The following is a 27,784-nucleotide window of genomic DNA, read 5'->3' on the forward strand; positions in this document are numbered from 1 at the left end:
GGGAAACTAATGGCACATACGATGTTTTTAAACCGGGCTAGAATTTATAGTTCCAAGTTGCAAAATGCAGTCCAAATTAACTTAGATAAGAATCTTCTTTTAATTCCCTCATTTGATGAAAGTGACTCAATGAAAATAATGTGGTTGCTCATATTTTTCAGGGGACTGTTACTCCTAAGACGTCCAGTTCACCTCCCCTCCGAGGTGGCGACTCGTGGAATCCTCCACGTGAACAGATTCCTGACTTCCAGCCGTTGCATCCGGATGATAGTGGAGACTCGAGTGATTTGGAAATCAAGAGACCTAAAATCTAGGATTAAAATGGTTAAACCCTCTTTCCTCATGCTATATATACGCTCGTTCACGATGGTTTATTCTGCACAGTTTTAACAGATTGTTTTGATTGCTTCAGAAATAGTTCTTGGTACTATCTTTACTTTGTCAAAGTTCACACTCCGCATAATCCATAAAGTAAAAGTAATTTACTTTTAAGTTTGCAATTTTCTATGTTATAGTTGACTTTTAAAATTATTTCTTTTGTACCTAGCCGCGAGGATTTGGAACTGATTTACGAATCAATCATCAATCTCCATGAATATCTCCATACATCTGACACATTATTTCAAAAGCTTGTTCCTCTACCCCACTAAAATTTAAAATAATCAATTTTCTATCAAATTAATTTCTCTCAAGGATTGTCTCATTTATCTGCAAAATGAAACGGACACACCCTCCTCAAGATGTCAAAATCAACTTTAAGAGTAGATTTGTGCTCTCTTGAGAAATCTCTATAAAAAGAAAAACGAAAAAATATAAATGAATGAAACAAAAACATTGTTTTCTCATGTCGCTGGTTACTGCATGAGCTTTACCTCAATTTTTCAGTAACTTGTTTTTCTAAGTTAGTGGGCAGACAGTATGCACCAAAATGTTTTATCAAAGGCTAATTTGAACGCTTGTTCTGAATTTTTAACTGCCTTATGAATGACGTATTGGAAACTGTAAAGAATAAGCCAGCGCTGAATTAAAGCTTGTGTTAAGGAGCCACTATGGTTTCATCTGTGGTTTTATTGATTTTATTTCTTTTCGAAGTAGAACCCTCTCTCGTTCATTATTCTCCTATGAAATGAGTTCAGTTGCTTTTTCTATCTTTACTATTGAGTTTTCAATACACTGTTATTTTTTCTTTTTATTTGTTAATGTTTCTGTTGCACAATTAAAAGGCACTTAATTTGGTATGAGGCTGTAGTAAAGAAAACCAAAAACTAATTTGAACTTTTGTTGTTTTTTGGCCTCATTCCTTATTAAGTTGATTTTTAATTGTTGAATTTTGAGCTGAATAAGTTTTTTGTCATTTCCTTAGTACGGTTTTCATTTTTCGCTTTTTAGTGGAAAGTTGATTTATTTGTAATTTTCACTTTTAAAAGGAAGTCTTACAATACAACAGAATCTTTTTAATAGTTTTTACTTTATAAATTCATTCAATAACTTTGTTTCACAGAAATTCTTTCCTTTGACCATAGTGCTTGACTAAAATTTTAGAATCTATTGAGGGTGAATCCTTCTCCAATACTGTACAATGGTTAACCTAGTATACGTAAACTTTTTGTCTTAAATGTTTTTATTCATAGTTCTAGAAATGATTTATTTTTGTTTTTTTGCTGTAACTTGAAGAATGGGAGAACCTTGCACTCTCTGCCTGTCATGAATTCATTAGTCTATCAAAAGTAGGTACCTATTGAGGAAACTGTGTTGAGACAGTGCAACACACTTCTCATCAACATCAGTTCAAAATAACTTTTCTCTTTTAAGTGTCTTCACTATGGACTACTAGACAAGTTACAAATTTAAACGTAATGATTTGTGTGTTTTAATCAAAAGTTCACATAGAACATGATCTGTGCAACAATTTATGGAAAGTAACTCTTATAACCAAGATGTTTACGTTTTTTGATGCCTAAATTCAAACTTCCCGTCCCTATAAAAAACCATAATCTACTTGAGTTGAATCGCACACTAGACTTTACTACAACAGTCCCTGCTGTTTGAAAATATAACAATCTCAATCTCGGCACTTTGGCTTAGCAGTAGCAGGTTGTTTACACTTTGAACAACACAGGGTGCAGAAGGAACACCGCTCGATCAAAAAGCCTGTGAAAATAATTTAAACGCTTGATTTGATTCAGGCAGACTCTTCAGGTTTATCTTGTAATCTGGAACTTCAAATTTTTCATGACTAGTGGTACATAAAAATGCTAATATCTTGGTTAGGAGTGAATATCAGAATTCGTTTGCAAGGCATTATGCCTTAAAGAAAATTTTCTGGAAAAAACATATACGAGAATGCATAAAAGCTTACAAGTATTTTCTAAAAGACTAAATCCATGAGCTTTCTATGTCTAAAAATAAATTATCTCGCTGAGAAAAAAAATTGAACACATATTTTGTACTCCATAGTCCGTCAACTTAGTTTTCAGCCAGATCTCAGGTTTAGTCTGAGAGCACACGCGCATGACAGTCATTGATCAGTGTAAAGTTCCTAATTCCATTTATGACAAAAATGCAACATCAGTTGTTTTGTATTTCTGAAAGCATCTTTTCATATATTCTTTATTGAGTGTCTTGTCTTTTTTCCATTGTTATTTTCAGTCAACGTATTCTCTAAAAACTGGACCTGCCAAAAACGGGTACTTTAACAAAACCTACACAAGCAGAATTGATAAATATAATTTATTTAAGCTCCTGCTCTGACAGATTGCTTTAATGGTTCAGCCTTTCTTGTGTCATCTTGAAAATGTGTCATTCTTTCGTTCTCTTAAAAAATTACTTGTTTGTAATAGCTTTTTCTGCAAAAGAAGGGAGAGAAATCTTTGACTGAAAAATTTTCATCTTTGTTTGTACTTTCACTAATTTGAGCTTTCATAAAATGCAATCAATGCTTAGAGCTTGTCTCTGAAGTCAACCCCAGTATACGTATGAAATACACATCATAAGTAATGTTTGATTAATATTAATATTTTATTTTATTTCTTTTGTCAGATTTTAGAAGTTAGGTCACCTGAGTATCTTTATTCGTCTGTGATTTTACCCAAAAGATCTAAACAGCCCTCTTTAACATTGTCCACTCTTGAGAAAGTGAAACAAGAGCTGTGAGGTTCAAAAATTGTCTTTCAGCACAGTCTAATAAAAAGAAAGCATGCATCTTTCTTGATCCCTGTAAGTATGATTTGTAACCATCAGCCAAGGTTAGTTGGTTGAGCAGTAAATGTAAAAATTTCCCGTGGGTTGGTCAGAAAAAACAGAAAGGTGAAACAAAATTGGAAAAAACAGCAACGGAAAGTAGAGGAAGAAAAAGAAGGAAGATGGAAGGAGAGAGAGAGAGAGAGAGAGTGATGAACGGATGCTTTTGACACATTGATTAGAGGGAATTCCTGTATTAGATGGCAAAGAGGAATTTTTTCTTCTCTCTCTCTTTTTTTGAACATTTATCAAGCTAAACAGCTTAAACTGATTGAGTTATTTAAAGTTAGTCCGTTTCGATTGCAGATTCTGCCAAAGGGACCAGGAGGCTCCGGCCTTCCAAGAGTACAGAAAATGAACGTCTTTAATTTTTATTTCAATGTACCAAGAGTCAATTTTGCTCTCTGATAGCATCTTTCTTCGGCTGCTGCAAGTGTAAGCAAGCATGAAAAACACTAAAAATTTCTCTGAAAGTTGTTAATTATTGTAAGCAATGAAGGAAGAATTTCCTGTGTGTATTATCCAATTTCAAATAGGTTACCTACTTGCTCTCTCATCTAATCAAAATGTATTTTTGACCTGTGCCTGCCCTTAATATGTACTTACAGTCCCAAGTCATTTCAGAAAAGAGATTTAAACATATTAAAATGAATGAGTACTTCTTGAGTAATATATTTTTCATAGGTCTTCCTACCTGCTAGACTTTTTCCATTTTAGTATGCATTTACATATTGCAGATTTTAATGACCCTTTTGTAGGTCTTCAACCTGACTTATACGGATCTGGCTCTATAACCTGCTCAATCCGAAGGGGTTTTTTTCCCACAAATTGGTAGGTAATAATTGTAGTGTACAACATTTACGAGATAATATTGTAGGATGCAAACACAGCAGGGCAGGCTTCCTGGCCTCTATTTTCAAACACCAGCTCCGAAGTTACTATTCATCCTCCTAGCATTTTTATAATTTCATAGATGTTTCAATCAATCATCTCATCCATCCGTAATTTTTAATGCCTCCCGATTTCTGTAGAACATTTTATTGCTTTTATCAGAGGTTTTGCTGCAACCTTTTTAGTAAAGTTGAATCCTGGGTTTCATTTTTACTATTCTGTCAGCATATTTTTATTTTTTTTTTTTACTCTATCGAAGTACTACTCTTTTTTCTCTCCTCTCAACCCCACCTTATTTATAATTCACCTTGAATCACCTCAAAGTAAATTTTCTTGTCTAGCTCGTTTAACGATCTGTTGAATTTTGGGAATCTGAACGCTTGCTGTCCAAAAGAAAATTGTCACTGAAAGTTGTCCAGTAAAGTTGATTAATTATAAATAAGATGCGATTATTTTGACTGCAATGTATTGAGGCAGTGTTAAATGCGAGTTTGTGTAACAAATATTACATTTGTGTAGCATAGTGAAAGACACATCCACGTATCCTCAAAGGAGTGCAATTATCAAGGGTCTGAATTTCAAGTGAAAAACTAGTGCAATGCATTAATTTGTTGACTTGTGCATCTGATTAAATGCAAAACTTAGGTCCGTCAGGAATTTATTTTCAAACTTATTTTGTTTATATATTTTAATATTCAGTTGGAAGTAAATTTTTGACCCTGGCTTCAAAATATCTTAGAAAACAAATGCATCCTCTTCCTTTGTATTTTGGTTTATCCTCTTTTACCATCTCTATTTTCACCTTGAGAGTCGTTATATCCTTTGAATCAGTTTAGAATTACGCTTATATAAAAGTGAAATACAATAACGTTAACTTTCACAGCTCTCTTCATAGTAAGAATACCTACCTTTATTCATCCTTGAAAATCATTTAAGTTGTATGCATAACTAGATTAGTAAACTATCCCAAGTGATACTCAAAGTTATACCAGGATTTCCTTTTGAAATCCACAAGTAACTAAGAACTTATCAATGTATACGATTTTTTATTTGCCCTTTTAAAAGTTTAACAAAAATTGACTAGTTTCTTATTATCTTAGTGATTAGTGTTATTGCTGTAAAGTTAAAATGAAAGTATCATCCTTTATCTTTTAAGTTATATTTTGTAGAGTTTTTGTTCACTTTGTCTCTTCATACCAGTCTTTTTTCCTTAGGCCTTGTCTCGATGGCATACCTGTTGAGGGAATTTGGTGCAACTGTTGTGCGTTTGTTGCACCAACCGAAGTTCCCTGTCTCGACGCACACGTATGTATTCCTGAATCTTTTAGGCGGGAATATTTGAACAGCATTAATTTTTTTAGGTTAAACGATGTCAACTGAGGTAATTGAACTGATATTTATCAACGGGAAGTGAATACTTTGCTATTTTTCAACCAAGTATAACAAAAAACAATAACATAACACTGATAAGGATAAAAAGATATTATATTCGATAAAATTGTATTTTCCTGCTGTAGTGATATGCTACTAACTAAAATATAAAATTGATACTGAAATTTATACAAATATTTCTAAATAATAACCGCTCAGAAATAAAACACCTGTAGTAAACTCCTGCTTCACGTGTAATCAGCGTTTATCAATTCAGAACACGAAAGTAAACACCTGTTCAAGTTTCCAGGTTTCTGACCTTGAAAGTTTCACTCATAAATGACACATTTTTGCAACACATCCTTCCTTCAACAGTTTCACAAAGTACCCCCAACAATTGCGCCGTCGAGACAAGGCCTTATGTTTGTTAAGTTCTTTAGTGAATCTATATCGGAAGTAAATGAACATCAATACAGGGTGATACTAAAGTCCTGCGCCACCTATACTGCCGTGCGAAGGAAAAACGCCATGTGAACATCCGAGAGTTGTAAAATTTCCTCCGATAAAATATTTATTTTTACAGGAAATTATGAATTTTTTTCCTTGAAATTTTCAGGAACTTTAGAGGAAATTGCAAACAAAATTATTTGACAAATTGGAGGGAAAATATTCATTTGTTTCCGAAGAAATTTGTATCTGATCAAAAGAAATTTGGCAATGTCTGAAGGTTCATACAGCATTCTTCCCTAGCACGACAGCATAACTCCCAGGTTTCTTGTCCCTCTCAGGGTGGTCCCTTTAAAATTCTGGGGGTCCCCAAAAGTTGTTCCATTTGACTTAGGAGCGCTCACAAAATTTCAAGTCTCAATCTCAATTTGTTCGAAAGGTACAGGGATGATGACAGGTGCTACTTTCATGACAGAAACTCATCATCAGATTCTATTGAAATTTTCTGTGAATTTCTCTCGCTTATTAAAAAATAAATCATGCAAAATTACAAGGAAAATTTTGATTACTTAGTTCTCCTTGAAGAAAATAAAACATTGTCCTAGTGTATTAAATATTGCAATTGATGTACACTTATTCTGCATTAAACCATCGATTTTGCACAAATTTTGCCAAAATACTACGTATTTTTGCTTTTAAATTTCAGTAATTGTACTAACATTCTCTCTGTTCGATTTCACTGATGTAGGTAATGCAGCAGGTATTTCTTATAAAAATAATTTTGGCTTGAGCTCCAGGCTCTCGAAAGAGACTTTCCTGAAACAGGTAGCTGAAAGCTTTTCCTGAATGTAATTATCCTGCTTGATCCTCACAATCTAAAGGAGAACTAGTATTTTAGCAGAGTTCAAAACCTCAATATTCATTAACTTCTAGTATAGACTCACTACTTCAATGATTTCTATAAAAATATTTCTAAAAACATCTCTACTCTCTACAGTCATTGTTTTGTTCTATGATAGGCAGGTACGTATGACAAAAGCATAATTGCCATACGTCTACAAGTGCATATTTCATCTTATTGTCATGAATTATTAGATCATCTGAAAGATGATCAAATTTCAAGCTTTTCTTTTAATCATTTTCTCGCTTTGAGATGAAGAAGTATGATATTCCATTTTGAAATGAAGTCGGGTCTCCAAATTTTCATTTCATGTTTTTGTGGCTCGTAAGTTTTTCCCTCGTACTATTTCCTTGCTCTTTTTAAAAGTTGACAGAAATTTTAATACCTACCCTAATTCTGTCGCCTCTGCCTAGATAAATTTTTAGTCAGCATTTTAGTATGTAACAGTTTCATTCAAACAGAGATCTTCTTTTGAAACTGTACTTATCCTATTCACCTTTCATGAAGCACTGAGAGTAAATCTCCGAAACTTTGGCTGATCTGAGAATAGGGGAGAATCTCTAATAAGTATAAATTTTGTTAACTTTCAATTCTCATCTCTACTGTTGATTGAGCTTTGAATTTAATATCTCGGCTTCATGGTGAGACGGTTTGTGATGACTTAATGTCCTTTAAGTCACCTCAAACCCAAGAGCAGAACTTTGCACCATTCTTCACTTCAGAGGGGAAGGCAACGTCAGTGTTAAGTGCATTTTATTTCAGCGCTTAGGCAAAACTAGGCGCGTGTTAAATATTTGTCATTTTGGTTTTTGTACCTGCAACTGTTTTGCCTGAATGACTCATGCAGGTACAAAAACGTTGTCGCCCTTTAAGATGATGCTCAGTGTGAAGTCAGTGTGAAGTCAGACAAGAACAAGAACAAACAAGGCTAAAAGAACTTATGATTCGTCAAAAGAGAAAAGGAGGGATACTTAAATATTTTTCTCTTCACTACATGAAAGTGTCACAGAAGGCAATAATTAGTATCCAAATAAATTACCTTTTGTCTGTGATGCTTTCTTATGGTTTATGTGATCTGCCGTCCATCTCATCACTTCATCAGGTAGAGTCTGGCACCAAAAACTGCTGAGAGTACCTAAGCTCAATCAACAGTAATTCTACTTTTTTTTCTTCTTTTTTATGTTGCTTTATTTCTTTATCAGCATTTTCAACTTCTATCTAATGCATCTCTATGTAAATAAATGGGTGTACATATAATTATTTTGTGCAAAAAAAGAAAGAAAAAATTGATGGTTGGGTCAATTTTATTTTCAATGATTGTCCTGACAAGACTTACCTACCGATTGATGTATTACAGAAACAATCGAATTTTCACTAATTTATCATGATTCATTACTTTTTCTTCATAAAAATTAATAGATTTTTACAAGAAACTTGCAAAACTGGGCCATGTTAAGAATGTGTTCTTTTAATTTATACATCAATGTTATATTAAATAAGCACAGAGTTTGTAGATTCATATAAATGAATACATTGGCTTATAACCATCTATAGTTGTTGAATGAACATCAATAATTAAAAAATTAAAGGTTAGTACATCCTATTTTTTTGCCTAAAAGCAAGGCATCTTTCACTTTCATCTTTTTACGAGATCTCGTACTAGACTTTGAAATGTAAAAATCATTTCTATATTTTATCATGTAGGTAGGTATGCAGACAAAGACGTCTTAGATACCAAAATACTTAGGTATTGTATTCCTTGTTAGCTCTTGTTTTGTAATTCTCATTTAAAATGAAATTGCCCATCTGCCATGTAAGTATTTGTCGGCTTTCGGCGTCAGTCATGATTATTTGATGAGTGCAAAGGGTGCACTTATCTATTGTAAAAACTGTAAAGTTTTTAGGTGATTATTTTATATTTTAAAATAAGTGCAAATAAAAACTAATGCAGCAATGCATGTTTTAAGTATACGCAAATTTTGATTGTATTTTGAAAATATAAATACTGATTAATAAAATGCCAGTTTTTTTTTCTCATCATTCTTGCACCAATAAAATATGTATATCTCCCCTTATTCTCTCTCTTTTTCTGTGGATTAATCGAAACACCTATTTTTTGGCGTAGTAGGAACCAAAAACATTTGAATCAAATCAACAATTAAATACATTTTAAAAATACGTTTCAATTTTTATAAACAGTCCAGAGCCCTTATTTGCTGATAGGAAGCATCAGTACCCCGCTTTTGGAAGTGATTTAATTTTTCTAATTTGAAATTTTGGACAAGCAAAATTTTCAATCAATTCAGGTAAACCTTTCATTTGCCTATTGTGCATTTTTCTTCAACAAAAGAGGGAGAAAAACAGTATCGTGGAGTTTGTCATACCATCAGTAGGAAAAGATGGTTATATCCTACTTAGGCCTGTAAAATTCTGCCCAGACAAAAACTTAGGTACCTTCAACCCACATAAGGAAAAGTACTCCTGTCTTTAAACAAATTCAAATTTCACAAACTGATTGTGGGTAGAAATTCTAATTTCTTTGCCCTGAGTTAGTTCATTTTAGCACATGTTCCTGAGGCTAACACACTTCATTGACCTCCATTCTTAAGGAAGGTAGATAGTTTGTAATATGTAGAGGAATTACAACTTATTTCAATCAAATAATACAATTGATAAATTTAACAATTATAGACATAGGCGGTTCTAGACCTTCATTCTTGGGGGTGCCCAGAGGTGGAAAATGTTGGACACCGGCTCCAAAGGGGACGGTCGCTCAGGGGAGGCCTAAGTTTCGGCCCTCAAGTTTTATCCCTTCCCTACCCTCCTTTCTCTTTTGCTCTCCTTCCTCTCCACTTAAATACCTGTAAATTCAATTTAGAAAATTTTTAGCAAAACTTTCCATCAAAACTACAATCTTACCATAAAAAAACAGTGGAATCTTTGTAAAACACGGCTATCAATTTTAATTCTGTTTAAAACATTTTCAATTAATTCCTGGGATTTTTTCTCAGAGTGAGCGAATACAGAATCTTTAAAAGCAGTAATTTCACAGTTCCAATAACCGTACTTAATTTTTGATTTGGGAGTGCCTGGCATCCACTGGCACCCCCATAGAACCACCTATGCTTTATATTGAAGTAGCGTCCCCGCTTGGTTTTTCGGTTTTCCTGTGCTGCTACTGCAGTTTCGACAGTTAAGGCCGTAGTTTAAGGGCGCTAAAGCCAGGATTGTATTTCGCAAATGGATAATTTTTGCAGAATAATTAAAAATCGTGAAGCAGGAGAAATTTAACAAAATATTGAAAGGAACTCAAATCAACAATATAATGCAAAACAATTTGGAAAATTTTGTCATGTAACACAGCAGATTCGGAAACGCCTTCAATTGAGGCGTGATACCTCACGCGTTCCGGAGAGTTCAAATAGTTGTATCCCTGCGCCTTAGCAAGGCGATGGAAGCGTAATATTGAAGTAGCGTCCCCGCTTGGTTATTTCGGTTTTCCTGTGCCGCTTCTGCAGTTTCGACCGTTAAGGCTGTAGTTTAAGGGCGCTAAAGCCAGGATTATATTTCGCAAATGGATAATCTTGCAGAATAATTAAAAATCAAGAAGCTGGAGTAATTTAACTAAATATTAAAAGGAACTCAAATCAACAATACAATGCAAAACAATTTGGAAAATCTCGTCATGTAACACAGCAGATTCGGAAACGCCTTCAATTGAGGCGTGAAACCTCACGCGTTCCGGGGAGTTCAAATAGTTGTATCCCTGCGCCTTAGCAAGGCGATGGAAGCGTAATATTGAAGTAGCGTCCCCGCTTGGTTATTTCGGTTTTCCTGTGCCGCTACTGCAGTTTCGACCGTTAAGGCCGTAGTTTAAGGGCGCTAAAGCCGGGATTATATTTCGCAAATGGATATTCTTGCAGAATAATTAAAAATCAAGAAGCAGGAGAAATTTAACAAAATATTGAAAGGAACTCAAATCAACAATATAATGCAAAACAATTTGGAAAATTTCGTCATGTAACACAGCAGATTCGGAAACGCCTTCAATTGAGGCGTGATACCTCACGCGTTCCGGAGAGTTCAAATAGTTGTATCCCTGCGCCTTAGCAAGGCGATGGAAGCGTAATATTGAAGTAGCGTCCCCGCCCAAGTAGCAGTGATCGCGATAAATTGCGATTTAATTGGAGAATGTATCGCGATTTTATCGACGTCGCGATTTATTGCAATATTATCGGGAGAAAAATCGCGATAAATTGCAACAAAATCGCGATATTATCGAACGCGATTTTATAGAGATAAAATTGCAATAAATTGCAATTTTTCATTAACGCATGAATGACGCATATGAAAGATGTTTCTATTCCTCCGCCGCCGCCGTTTTTACCGAGATCCGTTGGTAACTTAACCATCTCATTTTTTTTTATCAATTATTAGTATAATGTTACAAAGACAGACTGGTAAGCTTACCTGAAAACCGGTATTTTTACTGATTTTTTCAGGTAAGAATACCACTTTTATTGGTAATCAATCCCCGGTAACTTTACCATTTTATCTCGGTAATTCTACCACAGTCGATAAAAACTATTGGCGTTTTTCCCAAGGTCCATCGGTAACTTTGCCATCTCACTATTATTGGTAATTTTACAGAGACAGAATGATGAGATTACCAATAGAACCTTATTTTACCAACCGTATTTCAAGGTATGAAATAAAATACAGAGGAGGGAAAATTAAAAAAAAAAAAAAAAAAAAAAAAAAAAAAAAAAAAAAAAAATCCAATGAAAAATCGGTGTCAGTCAACGCAAAGACATAAGTTGTGAGGTTGCGAAGCGCCGATCCATGTATAAGAGGCTTCAATTCGCACACGCAAGTCATATAGCGGTCATAGCATAGTGACAATGTGCTGGCCTTCCACCGTAGCGATTGGGGTTCGAATCCCCGCGGAGGCTCCGGGGATTTTACGCTCGTCTTCGTCAAAGGACCTGACGGCTGAACCTAACGGCAATCGGCTGACAACTTTAATCCCTCTTTTTTTGGCGATTTTATCAATCGCTAGGATCATCAACATCTGAGCGATCATCCTCGATCTTATCGCGATAAAATCGCAATTTTTTCGGGCCGATAAAATCGCAATAAAATCGCGAAAAGATCGAGGATAATCGCTCAAATGTTGATGATCCTAGCGATTTTATCGCCGATAAAATCGAGGATAATCGCGACTTTATCGGCGATAAAATCGCGATTTTTCCGTTGAAAAATGCTACTTGGGCGCTTGGTTATTTCGGTTTTCCTGTGCCGCTACTGCAGTTTCGACCGTTAAGGCCGTAGTTTAAGGGCGCTAAAGCCGGGATTATATTTCGCAAATGGATATTCTTGCAGAATAATTAAAAATCAAGAAGCAGGAGTTTAACAAAATGTTAAAAGGAACTCAAATCAACAATATAATGCAAAACAATTTGGAAAATCTCGTCATGTGTAACACAGCAGATTCGGAAACGCCTTCAATTGAGGCGTGATACCTTACGCGTTCCGAAGAGTTCAAATAGTTGTATCCCTGCGCCTTAGCAAGGCGATGGAAGCTTAATATTATTTATAGAAGCCCCTCCAATCAGCCAGGTAACATATCATCCCTTATTTTCATTCAAAGGACTCATCGGAGCCCTGGTACCTCTGATAGGTCTAACTTAGAATCCTTAAAGCATCGAGGCAGTGATTTTTTCCAAAACGTTGCAGCCTTAAGTAGGCAACTCAATATTCGATTGAAATTTTTAAAAACCTTGGCTGCCAACTTTAATCGATAACAGGTTTACAAAGAAATTCATTGTTATTTTGTCACTGCCTCTTATGCATGGTTTATTAATGTTTCCTAAACACGATTTACATCACAGGGATACGTTTTTTGGAGTTCCTTTGATCCTCATCAGGACCGGATTTAGGGGGTGGCCACATGGGACGCGGCCCATGGCGGCAAAAGGGGGCGGCAAATTTTGCAATTCTTTTAAAATGCGATATGAAAAAAAAAAAATCGAATTCAGAGGAAAAATCACAAACGAGAAAAGGCGACAAAATCTCTCATTTCCTGAGAGCATAGTAATGCCTCATTTTGTCGTCTTTCGGAGGGACAGCACCATTAACTGTAAGAGAGAAACCAAACACGCATTTGGCCTGGAACGGCTCGGCGCAGGGCGCAATGATGACGAGGACTTGAGATGGAAAGGAGAAGCCCCCGGCGCGGCGGTCGGCATGAAACATATTAGCGCCTACAAGACTGCATGAATACTTCACGCATTGCGCCAAAGACAGTGCGGTCGACGTGAAACGCATAGCGCCTACAAGACTGTAAGAATACTTCACGCATTGCGCCAAAGACAGTGCGGTCAGCGTCAGCGCGGCGGCGCGACGCTGCTGCGGAGGAAGTTGAAATTATTGAACCACATTTATGTTTGCTCTACCATATTTTGTCGTTCATTTCTTATAAATGGAAGGCCTTGTCCACCCAGAGATGCGTTTACGGAACTTAACTCTCGCGCAAAGTTCCGTGAACTTTTGCGAGTAGTGTTGACAGGGCTTTGCAAAAAATGTGTCCAACACGAGTAAACGCGTCATATTAGGGCGGACCAAATGAAAAACTGTTGTTCAGTCCCTTTTGCGCCTCATTCAGGAGTCATACCCCTTCCTGGTTAGCTCTCTCTCCTTTAAAATGACTTGACAGCTAAGTATAGCTTTGTTCACCTATGCAATTTTAAATGTTTCGAAGGCTTGAGCGGAGAGAGGGGGGGTGGTTATGCAAATATGCGAAATAAAATTTCATAATATAATGAAATTTCATAGAATTTCAGTTTGCTGACGAGCGGTATTAGGTAAATTTTCAACATTGTCTGCATAGTCATGCATACTTGCAATTTTCCATGTTTCTTTTTTGCCAAAATTTCATCGTTTATATACGTTTCATTGTGCACTGAGTCTATTGCAGTAAAATCTCCATGAAATTTTATTTCTTAAAGTTTCATGAAATTTTGAATCTGGCGGACTCATCAATGCGACCGTGTGACACGTGTGCACGTGCGACATAACTGCATAAAACCGGCAACCCTGTAGGGAATAGAAAGAATCAAATCAATATGGCGTCTATTATGAAGTATTGTTGTGAAATGTGAAATGTGTATGCGTTGATCGGCCGTTAGACCGCAAGTTTTGTTATCGTAATTTGAAAAATAAATGTGATTTCCGTTCTCTGGTGCACTATATCCCAGATGCCTAACTTATCTCAACTTTCTGCTTCATCTATCGCAGGTAAGACACTTTGTATTGCCATCTGATGATAACAGATTCCCCAGGATCACGGTGCTTATCTCATCACCGGCAATGTTTACTTCTTTCTGCGTCTAGTCAACTTCTCATATCTCTTATCACTTAACTAATCCGATTATAATCATGCAGACCGCAGTATCCTTCATCTCCTAAGCGAGCGAAATAACTTTTCTAGCATAACATGCACATCTTCGTTTGACCTTTAAGTAATTTTCAATCGCATTTCCGCATTCATTTCCAGACCCACATGTTGGCACTTTTTTGGTCGAAATTTTATCGAAGGCAATCATACATGTGGAGAAAGCAGAGGGCCTCCATCTCTTCACTTAATTCTCAATCAGTCGTCTGAATTGGTTGTCTTTGAAAAAATACCTCAATGTTGTATTGAATATATCGTAACACCACCTGTCAACGCTACTGCTCATTACTTGCACTAATTACTAGGCTTACCCTGAATCAAAGCTGTCAGCATATTTTTCCTTATCTGCAACTGTTAGCAGTTTTTGTCAAAGAAATTTGTTCCAAGTATTTGCCTCATAGGAACCAATTTTCACCCCTAGTAACGCTAAGTCGTTCCCAGTCTGCAAGTGGAGATATAGTCCACGCCAGGTCTAAGAAATGATTATCCGATAATATTTTGGTTAGGTAATCAGCAATGTCCGATCAATTTTTAATGGGATGAATAATTTGACGACTGATCTATAATTCTGAGGACTAAGTGTCCAGTCATGAGTTGCCACACCAATTCCAGTAATTGCCGAATTATTCGCGCCCAACTCTGGTCCATGCTAAATAAGTTAACATTTGTTTAAATATCACTTACAAAGCCGCCACCTTGATTCTTCTACTTAATACCCTTTGATTAATTCAGTGGCTTTGCCATTCTTACCGTATTGGACCTAAGTATCGATTTTTGATGGTTGATACCACAATAATAGAATGTAACCTTAAGTCTGATTTGTGGGTGAATTTTCTTGCGTTTGTTCACAACAATTTTTTGCCAACAAATCACTGAAGGTGACGTCAGCCAAGTTAGCACTTTTTTACATTCTGCTCGCAAGGTATCGCGATGGAATTGTCCAATAGCGATCAAGGATTGACCGCAGACTGATCCTGAGCGTAGTTAGTCCTCGATCCCTACTAGACAACTGCATCACAGTTGCTTCCAAATGAAATGTAAATAAGTGCCAACTTAGCTGACAACACTTCTAATGAAGTAATGCTGATTACACACACTTAGATCCATTCCACCAGCCTGGCAAGCATACAAGATTATATTTATGTTTACACCGGAGCCATCGAACAGCAGTGTGCATGGAATTATGCAGCTACTAAATCAGTCTGATGGCTACTTACGTCTTTCTTGAGCTTTCAACCTTGATTTTCAGATGATGCCCGAATAAGTCTATGTTAGTCTGAAAAAGGCTGATCCTCTGGCGCACCCTGGAAGTACGCCATAGTCAGTGGGCCAATATTCTATGCACACTTTTAAAAACTATGTAAAAGGGGGCCATAAACTTCTAATTTTAACAAGCCTACGGTCCATTCTTATCCCATCAGCGAAGCCCTGATAAGCTTCGGGTCGATCAGATCCTGATTCTCAGAGGTTGATTACCGATGAAATTATCTCTATGACACTGATGAGGTTAATCTCTGCGGCAATTTGTATTAAAATCTTAGGTAATTTTGAATATTCAATGTCATCTTTCTTTTTTCTAGAGAAACAGTAAGGAAGTTAGCATACAGAGATGGCGAGTCCCTCGCCTCAGAATTCGCCCATGCCTCCGCCGCAAGCCCCATCTCCTTTGGGCCCTCCTCAACAGGTCCTGTCGCCCATGTCTTCTCCTGCAGGAATGGCTCCTCCGCAAGCAATACCACCTTCACACCCTCATAGTCCAACAAACTATTCGCAAGGTCTGTCTCCGGGGACAATCCCCCCTCACATGAGCCCAACAGGTGTTCCTCAGCATGCTATGGCTCAAGCCTCTCAGCCCCCATTTCAGCCAAATGCTTTGCAGGTAAGTTGCATTTTTTATCTTCCATCATGTACGAGTTCAAAATCGTAGTCACAACATTGTAGCAATGCTATTTATGAGACAGGGCATTGTGACAATGTTGTAACGCAATTTTTACACACTATTTGCTGAGGGGGACTTTTCCAACATTTTTGCCACTCCTTAAATATGCTCTTAAAACTACCCTTTGCCAGCTGTTTGAGCTTTGCCTCCAGAGCTCTTATCACCGCAGTCTTTGCAGAATCAAAATTCCATCTTTGAAGTGATTTTTGACTTGAGAGTAGGTATAGAAAATAGTTATTACAAGTCAGCAGCCTGATTGTTGAAATTTTGTGTTTGTCAGGTGGAAATGGATGACATAGGTTAAATGGCGAAGTGTGATTGGTTGGCTATGTCTTATCATTGCTTTGTCATGCTTTGTGGGGTGGAATGGACGACAAACTTAAGGCACCCCTTGAGTATCCGACAGTATTCATCCGAGAAAGCATGACATAGCAATGATAAGACATAGCCGACCAATCGTGCTTCGCCATTTAACCGATGTCATCCATTTCCACCCAACAAACACAAAACTTCAACAATCAGGCTGCAGATTTGGACAGATGAATGAGGTACCATTTTCAAGTTTTTCTTGGCCGGTAACTCTATGACACCATGCTGGGGCGTCAAAACAGTGTTTGGAAGTGGGAGGCAACAACCACTGAGGCTGCAAAGTGCAAACATTTGTACTTATGGTTCAGATGATTGCTCAATAGTGTAGAAACCATACCAACCAATATGTGAAATGTTGTAGCACATTCCGCTCTGTATGAAAAGCATCTGTCACATAGCTACACGCATCGCCAGCATTGATGATCTCAGGGTTCTACTACAGGGAAAACTCAGAGAATTTGATATCGACTCCGAAATTTTCGTTTTTTCAAATGGAAAGTTTATCTATCTGAACATTATGCTTTGAGCCATCATCATGAACAGTCTATATATTTTTTTTTTTTTTCAATAACTACATTTTTTTAAAAAAAATTTATGGCTGCAGCAAAATCTCAGGAACACTTTGAAGAGAAATCTTTCCCTCTAAGGGGAGTCTTCCCGCAGCTTTGAAATGAATAACCGTTTATTGCCTTAACTTTTAAACGAGTAGCAATAAGGTAATCAGTCTTTCTATTTCTGTTTCTGATATTTCTCAGTTTCAAGAAATTCAATGAAAAAGTTAAATGCCTCTACATTTCATCGGTGACTTGTAATCTTGGAGGTAACTTATTGAAATGATATTCTTCCTCTTGTTAATTCCTCAGAATACTTGTCGGAAAATGATGAAAGTATCCATCCTGTTATATTTTCTTGTTCCTTCTCTGGTACCATTCATATCAGAAATCTACCTGAATGAGCATTAAGAAACGCCTTTGAGAAATTTGAAAAGTATCTTAAAAAGTTATCTCTAAACTTATACATCTGCAGTACTTCTGAAATGGTTGGACTCGAAGTTTAGATATGTATAAATCGCTATTAAACGAAACTAAACACAAGAAAATAGGAAACTGGGACCAGAAGAAAACAGAATGCCTGGAACATTATGTGGTGGTTTCAACCCTCTCCTCGATCAGGAAAGAAAAGTAAAAAAGTTTAAAGATGAAAAAACTCCCCAATGGGGGTCTGAGGGGTTTTCTGATTTTTATATTTTTGTTTCCCGGCGGAGGAGGGAGTTGAAACTACCTTAAACGTCCCAGGCATTCAATTTGTTTTTAGCCCTAGTCTCCTATTTCTTGTGTTTTGTTTCGTTATATTATTCGGGCTTTTTTCGTTTATCGCTCTTTTTGCAAATAAGTAAATGAGGATGCAAAATTATGCCCCAGCAACTTAGCAGTTTGCTCTGAAGGAATTCTTTACCCAGAAGAAATGGACATGCATCTTGTTCCTCTCTGCAATTTCTTCATCTCTACAAAAATTCCCAGAGAAACACCATCTATGTCTGTATTTTGATGTATTTCTGAGTTTCCTTTTGAATGCATCCAAGATCAGTCGTCAATCTTAAACTCTTAATGGTTTTCGCTCAAGAGATATTACTTTTTTAAGTATCTTTGATAAAAGTATTTCATCTACTCCTTTTTCATTTTCTGGATCTAATCTAGTCAGAATTCTTATGCATCTTTTTTTGTCTTTTTCACTGGCTAATCTAAAATAAAACAAAAAGAAAAATGAAAAAAGAGAGGAAGGAGGAGGAATAAAACTTTAATATATTGGAAAATTTCTGAAAAGTATTTATTAGGTTATGGATTTTGTTAAAATGGTTACGGCTGAAGCTTCAGAATCTGTTAAAATGACTAAAATACATTCATAAAATCAAGTGCTTATTTTTGTTAACACAATTTATACTTAAAATATATTATATCAATTATTAATGCCGAATAAAAAAATCACAAATAACTTTCAAGTATTTTAAAAACGATTCGAGGAACTGTGAAGAAGTGTTAAAACTTTAAACGTTTGAACATTTTACGATTTCACTTTAAAAGTGGCCTCTTTTTTCTTTACCTCTACATACTGAAAATCTCATCGATTCAAATCTTTTTCCCAGAAAATACCTCACTGGAGCCATACCGACTAAGAGTGGACCTAACTCTTGTCGATTTTAAAGAATTGATTAATCACGTACGGTGTGTTCACTTTACTTACATACTTCAAGATGTTTTCAACAAGATTAATAATAATAAAAATCTATACATAAATAAATCAACAAACATTAAAATAACTTTAAAAAACGGTTAATGAGGAACCTCTTTGCTTAAAAATCTTTAAGGAGCTTAGCAAGATTTTGCGCCAGAACGTTGGTGCCCGCTGCAAGAACTCTGGCTGTCATCAAATCGAATTTATCTCCTGGAACATTATACCATATTTATTAGATGCTGTCTCTAATCACATTCATGGGAGAGTTAAAATTAAGTTTCAAGTATTTACTAACAATAAGCCAGTAAAGATAAGAGAGGGATTGATCTGTCATTCGCTATTTTGCTCACAATCAGTTTTGTGCTGAAGAAAATGATTAAGTACAGGAATATCTCTCTTTAATGGCTTGTGAAGGAATAATAAACCACTCTATGAATGATACGTCGCGAAACTGAATTATTGGAATAAGAGGGAGCGTTCTAAAGATGTAAGCAAATAAAACTCTTTAAAGCAATGGATGGAACATCAGGCTACATAAAGTCATATCTTGTGTAGAGGTCCATCACTTCGATAAACTCATTGCAGTTAGTTGAACGAATTAATTTAAATCAATAGTATAAAAATTAGCTCGGTTAAATAAGATTTTTGTAACAGTGAATTGGGTAAGAGGACAGATTTTGTCAAAAGAGACGGGCAGAAGTTAACCTGCGTGAACAGGTTGCATTACTTTCACGAAAGTTGTGTAAATTCTTACCGTTGGTGGAAATTACAGTGCCTCCTGCTTCTCTGAGAATGAGAACTCCGGCTGCAATATCCCAGCTGTTCAAGTAGTTGGCATAATATGCGTCCAAACCTCCCATTGCTACGTAGCACAGAGTTAAAGCTGAGCTCCCAACTGTCCTAACCCTGAAAAAAATTCAACAACTTTAGATGAACTTATTCTGTTATCGAGATGTGAGAAGAAAGCTGATGGGGTACTTAAAAGCCTAGATTTTAACTTAAAATGTCGACAGACGGAAAACTTGAGCGATTTAGGGGATATGTTCTGTAGCGAAAAGTGAGGGAAATTAGAAAGTCACAGCTTCGAATTATTTGGAAAAGCATTGATTTTTATTATTTTTATATTTTTCCTGGAACCGTAAGACGAGTTCTCGACAAAATTGGGACTGCATTAGTAACACTTAATAGAAATTATTGAAACTTCATAATTTTATGATAATACATCTCAGAAAATTACCACTCTCATTTGCTTTGATTTTTTCTTCTTGAATTTTGTAGTGATTAATTAAAATTTTAAAGTAAACTATCAACTGAAAAAGTAAGAACGTGTGCCTTCTTTCATCTCTGGAAAGAAAGAATTGAGCCCTTAGAATTTTGAACTTGCATAGAGTACAATTTATTTGTAATTTAAAAAACCGTCTCAGCTCTACAGTAGATTAACTTTCTTTTTACAGAAGAAAGAAGCTAACTGCTTGAGATTTGTAATTTTAAGTGACTCTCTTGAATATCCATGATGTTTAAACACTGACTTACCCATGAGCGACAGATACACAGGCATCAAAAGATTTCATCATCTGATTGTGCCTTGATGGATGTCGACCGTGTGATAATTCCAAAGCTAGCAATGACTTAGATAAATCTGTAATGAAAGAGAAAATAAGAAATTTTATTTTGGCTACCTCTCCTTATTTAGAATTCAAATCAGGATTCTCGTAAGTCATTGAATGACTCGATTTAACATGAATGATAGTCATTTTTTTCAAAAATCAAAAGGAGGAAAAAAGGAAACAAGAATTTTCCACCAAAAAAAAAAAAAATTGCAACAATTTGAGAAGAATTTAACTTCTGAAGCTCAGCAGATCCTCTTTTTACTGTTCATGTTAAGAGTTAACGTGATGAAAGACTCTCCCTCTCTCCTTAAAATTTTGAACTAGGTAAATTGAAACTTTGCTCTAAAACCTGTTTGCTTTGTTTGAAAAGCACAGTGATCTGAGACGACTTTCTTTTCTAAAATTTTACTTCGTAAATGAGGGAACAGGTTGAAAATAATTTGTATTATGAAAAATGTAAAGTGGTTTCGTAGAGTAGTATTTCTTATTTGAAATATTCTACATATTTCAGCAAACACAATAATCACTATGTAAATATTATATTCAATATTTGACCAAATTAAAAATACAAGATATTGTCGAAACCTAAAAAGCTCCGTATTTTTCGTTTCACTATAAAATCATTGAACTTGCAGACGCCTGCAAATTCTCCGTAGGTGATTATCTTAGGCTTCAACGAGGTCTTAACGTTCCGTACGTATAACAAAATTCAGGGAGTTCTATCTGCGATTTTGTGTGGAAGATATTTAGAGTGTAATTACCTTCAGTTTTTGAAGCCCTAATAGGTTGCCCATTCAAGAATGCTCCCTGGCCCTTCTTAGCTGTGAACATTTGGTTCATAATAGGATTGTAGACGATGCCAATGACGAGTTCTTTGTTGATGGTTAAGGCCACTGAAATACAGCTCTGAGGATATCCATGCATGAAATTTGTTGTGCCGTCGATCGGGTCAATGATCCAGGTTGGATCAGATGTTAGCTCCGCTCCTGATTGACTTTCCTCAGCTATAATTCTGAATTAGAAATGAAAGTATAAAAATTCTGTGCTCAGAAAAGATAAGAAATGTTTGTACTTGACAAAAAACTTATCTTGAAAGAAAACTGAAGAAAAACAAATCTAATTCTTGTAGTACCCATACATTTGGTTTATTTTTGTTCTTTTGATAATGAAATGTTCTGGCGCTCTCCTTAAATTGGTTATCTTCACAATTTTACTCCCACCATTTTCTTTTCGTTTTCCTCTTAGTTTCAAGTGGTATATTTTATGATTATTTAACCGATAGGGAGGGGGGGGGGGGAGAGCGGGCAGTACACTAAAAAACTGGACTTCATATGCTTTCATGATGGGATAAACAAACAATTAGTGCTCAGAAATTGTCTTCATTAAAATCTGATATTGATGATTATTGACAGTATTTTATGCAGTTTTTCGGGGAAAAAAGCTAGACCCATTATGCAATGATCAAGGGGTGTATTAGCAATCGGTAATATGGCACATTCTTGATAAAAATCTGATAATCTCAATGATTGTGACTGTGCTGAAATACTTACTTGTGTTCAGGGAATTCCCTCAGCAATTGTTGAATTAGGTTGTCTTCTACCTTTTTATCGAATTCTGTTACAAAATCCCAATCTACGGCTTTTGTTAAAGTTTCTTTCTTCTTTGAAAATCCATCAATCATTATCTGTAAAATAAAATAATAATAGAAAAAAAAAATAAAATATGAATAAATGAAAGAAATAAAAAAAATACCCAAAGTAATAAAACAGATAAAAGAAAGCAAAGCAAAAACAAAAACAAAGAAACAATATTATATATCATTTTGAAAATACACTAAAACACATGTATGATTCCAAACAGGGAACTTTCTGACTTATTGTTAGCATAGTAGGTGAGATGAATTTCTCATTTCCTTCTTATAAAATCGAATAAGTTTTTCTAAGAGCCTAATCATGACCCACTGGGCGATGTATCTCGAAAGAGAAGCAGGTTTCAGCAGCTGTTGCCAAATTTCATCGGAAATGTATTTTTTACTGAAGAATTGTCGCACCGAATCTTTCGAAAAATTCAGGGAATTTTCTCTTCGACATCGAGCAAACTCCCTGAACTTTTCAAGTGAATCGGTAGGACTGTTCTCCTGTAAAAAATAACTGTTCAATGAAATATGGCAACAGCTGCGTGAATAGCTAACAATAATTTGGTTTTTCTTCTGAAAAAGTATTGCCGGTAAAATTATTAATTAAAAGCATAGCTGATCATAAGGTCGTTCTCGGTTTTATCAACATAGATTCCACCTACATACGGGCGTTGATGGAAGAGGGAGGGGGGTTAATGAAGAGTGTGTGCAGCATTCGTCTCAATTTTCGTCAAAAATAAGTATCGTGAATGGTTCAACTGGACGTATCTATACTAAAAGGAACTATGTTGCACGCGAAACCTATGCACATAGTTCCTTTTAGCATAAATACGTCCAACTGTTGCGCAAGCAGTGGATATGAAGGAGGCAGGGTGCTACTCGGCACTAAAGGAAAAATTAACTTTGAAAATATTTTGCGACGAAAACAGGCTTTAAAAAATGGGCCTTTGAATTACACTTGTTCGTCATACCTTGCGAGTTCTAAAAACAGGAAAAAAAAATTACGAAGAAGGCGAGGAAAAGCAGTAAAAAATTTGTTTACGTGCCGCAACACTCACTACAAAATGGAATCGTCGGCAGCCAAAAGAATAGTTTAACTCTAAAATTGCGTAGCGTCGTTTTTAACGGAGGTGTTACGAATCTTCCTTTGTTCTCACTCCGTTTTTCAAGCTAACGTCAAAAATGTGTATCTTCATTGCAGCGTTTGAAAAGTTCTAATTATGTTTCATTTTTCCAGCGGAAAATTAACCGAACTATCATCTTGAAATTTTCTGGGAATTTTTCAATAAAGCATAGAAAATCCACAGAAAATTTTAAGGAAAACCGTCTGCTCTCTTTCTCTACAGTAAAATTTGAGCGGAGATTCCCAACACTGCACTCGGAAATACTTCGGCATTTGTCGACTTTAGCCACCGAATCGTGGAGATCTTAATAACGCGTCAGCCGGATAAAAAAAGGCGATAAAGGCACTAGACTCCTAGCTCATTTTAATCCAATGGAAATTCGTTCACCCATGGCACGTATCTAACACTGTTAGTCATCCCTCTACTTGTATTTGTTCGCTACGCGTTAATCACACTAAATTTTCTGGTCATTATTAGATAAGTTTACCTTTATTTGCTTGTTCAGATTTCATAACAGTTACGATATCCACGCAAGCAACCAAAGAAGGTTATTTTGGGATCCCAGCAACAAGCCTCTACCGTTCTTTTTTCACTTATGTCCCGAGTCCCGAAAACTTTTTTCTCTGCGTCAGGAAAATTCCGCAGAAATTTGAAGCAGTGAAGTTGGCTCACTTTAAGAAATTAAAATGAAGATTTCCAAAGAATTCCAGCAAGATCGAGAACTTGAAAACACTGGAATAATGAAGACGCGCTTTTTCCGCAGGAAAAAGCAGTGTTACTTTATTCCAACGTTTCAAAATTTTCGTTGAATTTTGCAATTCTTCAGAAAATTTACGCCCCAGGTTCCGAACTATGCGTGGTTTATCTCAAGGAGCGTGAAAAAAAGTCACCGAATATCTTACTCATATTTCCTATAAGCTGTGTGGTCGAAAAATAGAATTTCAGCAAAAATTCTGAAGCATTGCAATCAAATTACTCAACTTTGACTTTCAGCGACTTAATGCATCACGCAGACAAGCCCGAAGAGTGCCGTGATGTCCCGAAAGGCAAGAAAGAAACGAATCTTTTCAACCGGCGAAGAATAAACTTTCTTGATTTGCGTGCTTATTTACCAAAGTGCGGAATAATTTTAAATACTTCTCTAGCCTTGTAAAACTCCCAGCTTTCATCCGTCAAATGAATCTGAAATCATGTCCATGACCAAAGGCACGTGAATTCTCCATGTTCGTATTTATTTGATCTTTTCTTCTAATATATTTTCCATTGAAACTGCTGTATGTATGAGTGTCCACGGGGAATGGGATATTCGTCACAAACGCTTAAAATTGATGTTTTGATACCACAATAGAGAAGTCTTGGATGAACATGTTGGGACAAAAGGACGGTCCAAAAAAAGCGGATCAAACTTGAATCATGGCGGCGGTTTGAAGATCGTAGTTCAAAACGCATAGTTATGGGTGAAAGCGTTTAACAATTCTAGTCAGTCACGTCTCTGAGCACAAAGCAATACTGCAACTACTATAATTATTTTATGACTAATTTTTGGTTACAATTGTGCATATTACAGGCGCAAAAATGAAGGAAACAGTTTGCCACTTTTTTTCAGGATATTAGACAGATTTTTTGGTAGAAATGTCCAAGTCCATTTTTTTTAACCCAACTCGACAAAAATCACTCTGCAGAAAATTTTACCTCCATGTACTGTAGATTCCTTCCCCGTAGACAGTCACATTTACTCAAAGTCACGTTTAAGTTTTACATCTGAAGCTGTTTTTAAACCGCTCCTTTTCCTTGACTCGTATCCGTAACGCAATCGCAGAACCCATTTTCTTTAACTAACGTAAAAATCTGTCGTGAGAATGTCATTTTCTATCCAATACAACTCGCAATTTTTAATTTAAATTCGTATCGCGGTTTCATCAAGTTTGAAACCCCGAAAAGACCACAGGAAAAATTATTTTACTCAAAAATGCCATGGAAAACTGAGAAATGCTGCATGAGTATTTCAGGTAAAAGAATTGACATGTTTTCTCTTTCGGAATTCGTTTCTATCCTTTCAAGTTTCACGACCGCTCGAAAGAATCAAATCAGGAAAGCATAATGATGGAGAAATTTCCTTAATGCATGTCAGTATCATCAGAAAAACTATTGATCGAAACATCAAAGACATTTTTGTCAAGAAAAATTTGGAAAAGTCAGAATAATTTTCTCCGGAGGCCCGAATTTTAGCCCCTGATAACACAGCCGCGAAAAATCTTGAACGCTAACGTGAGACAGAAGGGAAAACATCACGGACTTCAAGGACTATATATCGACCGTATCGAAGTTTTGAGAAAACAGATGTGATCGTGAATTTCTCTGAGCACTCTTATCTACGTCTTTCAATTTTATTAAGGTGCAACATATTGTTTCTGAAAAGGGTTAGAAATCTGCTTTAGAATGCTGAGTATTTTTGAGGAACACGGTATTAGGAATTGCACAATTACAGCGCACGTTTACTAATAAAAGGCCTTCTCGTAGTCAAGGACATCGTCACTTACCGGCCAAATTATCACAAGCGCTATGCGACGTTTAAAACTTTCCGCCGCCATTTTATTTTTTTTACAGAGAAATTGTTTGACGAAGCTCTCCAAAAACTTCACTAAATTTTCCTTGTGCTGCCGATAAAATTCAGTGAAATTTTCAGACATTCAACTAACAATTTCTCCGTAAAAAAATAAAATGGCGGTGGAAATTTGTAAACGTCGCATGGCGCTTGTGATACTTTGGCCGAAATGTGACGATATCGTTTGTATTCTCTATTAGGAGCAAGCAGCTCGAGGAAGATATTTTTATCTGCGATCCTGATCCTACGTGGAAGATTTCGAAAATTGAAAGCTCATCATTGAACCTCGCGTATTTATTCCATTACCAAAATTTCGAAGCTTAATTTCATTAAAACTGAATTTTCGCACCATGTGCACTCCTCTCTGAGCCCATCTTCTCGAGTAGGTACGAAAATGTTTCCGATATCGATTGAATTGTCGACGTTGGATGTTATCCCCGAGCAATTGAGTCATCGGTGTGGTTTTAGAATAAACACAGTTGCACACACAATGAAAAGGTTGAGCGATGAGCCATCAATTTTTGAACTATTTTGCAGGCGCATCAAAGATGAGCAGAAAAAATGTAAAATTAGCGGCCTTCTGTAGGGGCTTCTCACCACAACGCTATATTGGCGGCAATCGATTTTCACCTTTTTCACCCCAGCACCCCCTGTTTTATTCTGACGGGGTAACACCTAAGATTTTTCAATCGAGAATTAAATGCATTTCTAGGGCAGATCTAAAACCAAATTGGGAAATGACATTTCGGAATCCCGGAATGAAATTTCATAAGATTTCTCTTGCAGAGGATGTTGCATACAATTGCAAGGGGTTAAGAGTATGCAACCCCTAAAAGTCCACTCTAACCCAGGAGTTCAACTCGTGCGAATATATTTTATGTTTTTATATTTTTTTCTACTTTTATTTTCTTAGGTTTCAATTGAGTTAGTTACTAAGTTAAAACTTTCCATGCGTCTAATATTTTTTCAAATTTTTATTCAATAATTATTTTTTTTTTCAAAATTTTAATCGAGCCAGTAATTAGTTGAAACTCTCTGCACGTTTCATGTCATTCACAGGCGATAAAAATGGTCGCAATAAATTAAATAATATTTCACGAGACCCCGTCTCAAGCTTTCATTTCAGGATTTCCATTTTTACAAGATTTTACAAAAATGTTCATCTCTGGTGAGGGATGAAACAAAGTGAAAACTTTCCATGCGTTTCACTTTTTTTAATTTAACAATTATTTTTTTCAAAATTTAATTAAATTTAAAAATGGTCGCAAAAAATTGAATAGTATTTCACCTGAGGATTTACATTTTCATTAGATTTTTTAAAATTTTGCATCTCGGGCGAGAGCCGACGACGGTGAAGATGAGGAAGTGGAAAAAATTTCGCTGCGAAAAGTGACGGAATGTTGAGAACCTACCTCGGCTGATTTCTTGACGATGGACAGGGATTTGTTGTAGTAATTGTTCACTTCGTTGACGGACGGCATCTTGAAGGAGGGATACGCGAGTCTGGGAACGAAGGGATACGCAAGTCTGGGAAAGAAGGGATACGCAAGTCTGAGAAAGAAGGACGGATCACGATAGAAATTTCACGAATTTGATGTTGCCGGCTAAAAATCGACGAGAGGACTGAGCCGAAGACGCAGCGCGGGGCAATTGAAATAGGTGAAGCGCGGAGGTGAATCCCCCTCCTCTCCTAGCCGGCCAGCGAACGGAATTTTTCCATTTTCCATCTTCCATCACCCCGCCCTCCCCTCGCCCCTCACGTTGCGGTATGCACCCGTGATGCAGATGAGTATCTTATCTCTTATCAATTTCGTCCACCGTTCCTATGACGTGTTTGTGGGATTCCGTCGGTCACCTTTTACCTGTCGCCTTGTTATTGTTTACAAAGAATTTGATTCATCCTCCTGTCACAGTCGCAAGTCACACACTCTTTCGCGGGCTGTTTGTTGGAATTGAAATTGATAGA

The 27,784-nt window shown here is 36.3% G+C and overlaps 3 protein-coding genes across 5 annotated transcripts in view; 2 read left to right on the forward strand and 1 right to left on the reverse strand.

Moving 5' to 3' along the window:
* The window catches only part of exd (PBX homeobox extradenticle), a 243,306-nt gene extending 234,438 nt beyond the window's left edge, over positions 1-8,868 (forward strand). Inside the window, exon 9 of the mRNA XM_019058322.2 lies at positions 162-8,868. Coding sequence (XP_018913867.1) covers positions 162-314 — 153 coding nt within the window. The 3' untranslated portion in view covers positions 315-8,868. The remainder of the gene's footprint in view (positions 1-161) is intronic.
* A 5,077-nt stretch (positions 8,869-13,945) lies between these two features.
* Positions 13,946-27,784, forward strand: part of LOC109041838 (ATP-dependent helicase brm) — a 54,530-nt gene continuing 40,691 nt past the window's right edge. For both annotated transcript variants that reach the window (XM_019058287.2, XM_019058289.2), the window contains exons 1-2: positions 13,946-14,146; positions 15,884-16,182. In XM_019058287.2, the coding sequence (XP_018913832.2) occupies positions 15,913-16,182 (270 nt within the window). In that variant the 5' untranslated portion in view covers positions 13,946-14,146; positions 15,884-15,912. The remainder of the gene's footprint in view (positions 14,147-15,883; positions 16,183-27,784) is intronic.
* On the reverse strand, positions 18,415-27,472 carry LOC109041842 (inositol monophosphatase 1). Of its 2 annotated transcripts, XM_019058298.2 has the most exons (7): positions 27,231-27,472; positions 24,360-24,395; positions 22,004-22,137; positions 21,215-21,465; positions 20,377-20,482; positions 19,598-19,749; positions 18,415-19,053 (listed from the first exon to the last, which is right to left on the reverse strand). In XM_019058298.2, the coding sequence occupies exons 1-7, from the start codon at positions 27,297-27,299 to the stop codon at positions 18,962-18,964; spliced, it is 840 nt and encodes a 279-aa protein (XP_018913843.1). In that variant the 5' UTR covers positions 27,300-27,472; the 3' UTR covers positions 18,415-18,961. The 2 variants fall into 2 exon arrangements, with proteins under 2 accessions (XP_018913843.1, XP_018913844.1); XM_019058299.2 differs by lacking the exon at positions 24,360-24,395 and having other exon boundaries at positions 27,231-27,470.

Source organism: Bemisia tabaci, chromosome 2 (assembly GCF_918797505.1).
Source record: "Bemisia tabaci chromosome 2, PGI_BMITA_v3".
NCBI classification, from domain to species: domain Eukaryota; kingdom Metazoa; phylum Arthropoda; class Insecta; order Hemiptera; family Aleyrodidae; genus Bemisia; species Bemisia tabaci.

Coding starts and splice junctions, on each gene's coding strand:
- LOC109041842 (XM_019058298.2), bottom strand. CDS start 27,299: ATGCCGTCCGTCAACGAAGTGAACAATTACTACAACAAATCCCTGTCC. Junction 24,396..27,230: donor TCGTCAAGAAATCAGCCGAG/GTAGGTTCTCAA, acceptor ACATGATTTCAG/ATTCATTTGACGGATGAAAG. Junction 21,466..22,003: donor AGGGAATTCCCTGAACACAA/GTAAGTATTTCA, acceptor TTTCTAATTCAG/AATTATAGCTGAGGAAAGTC.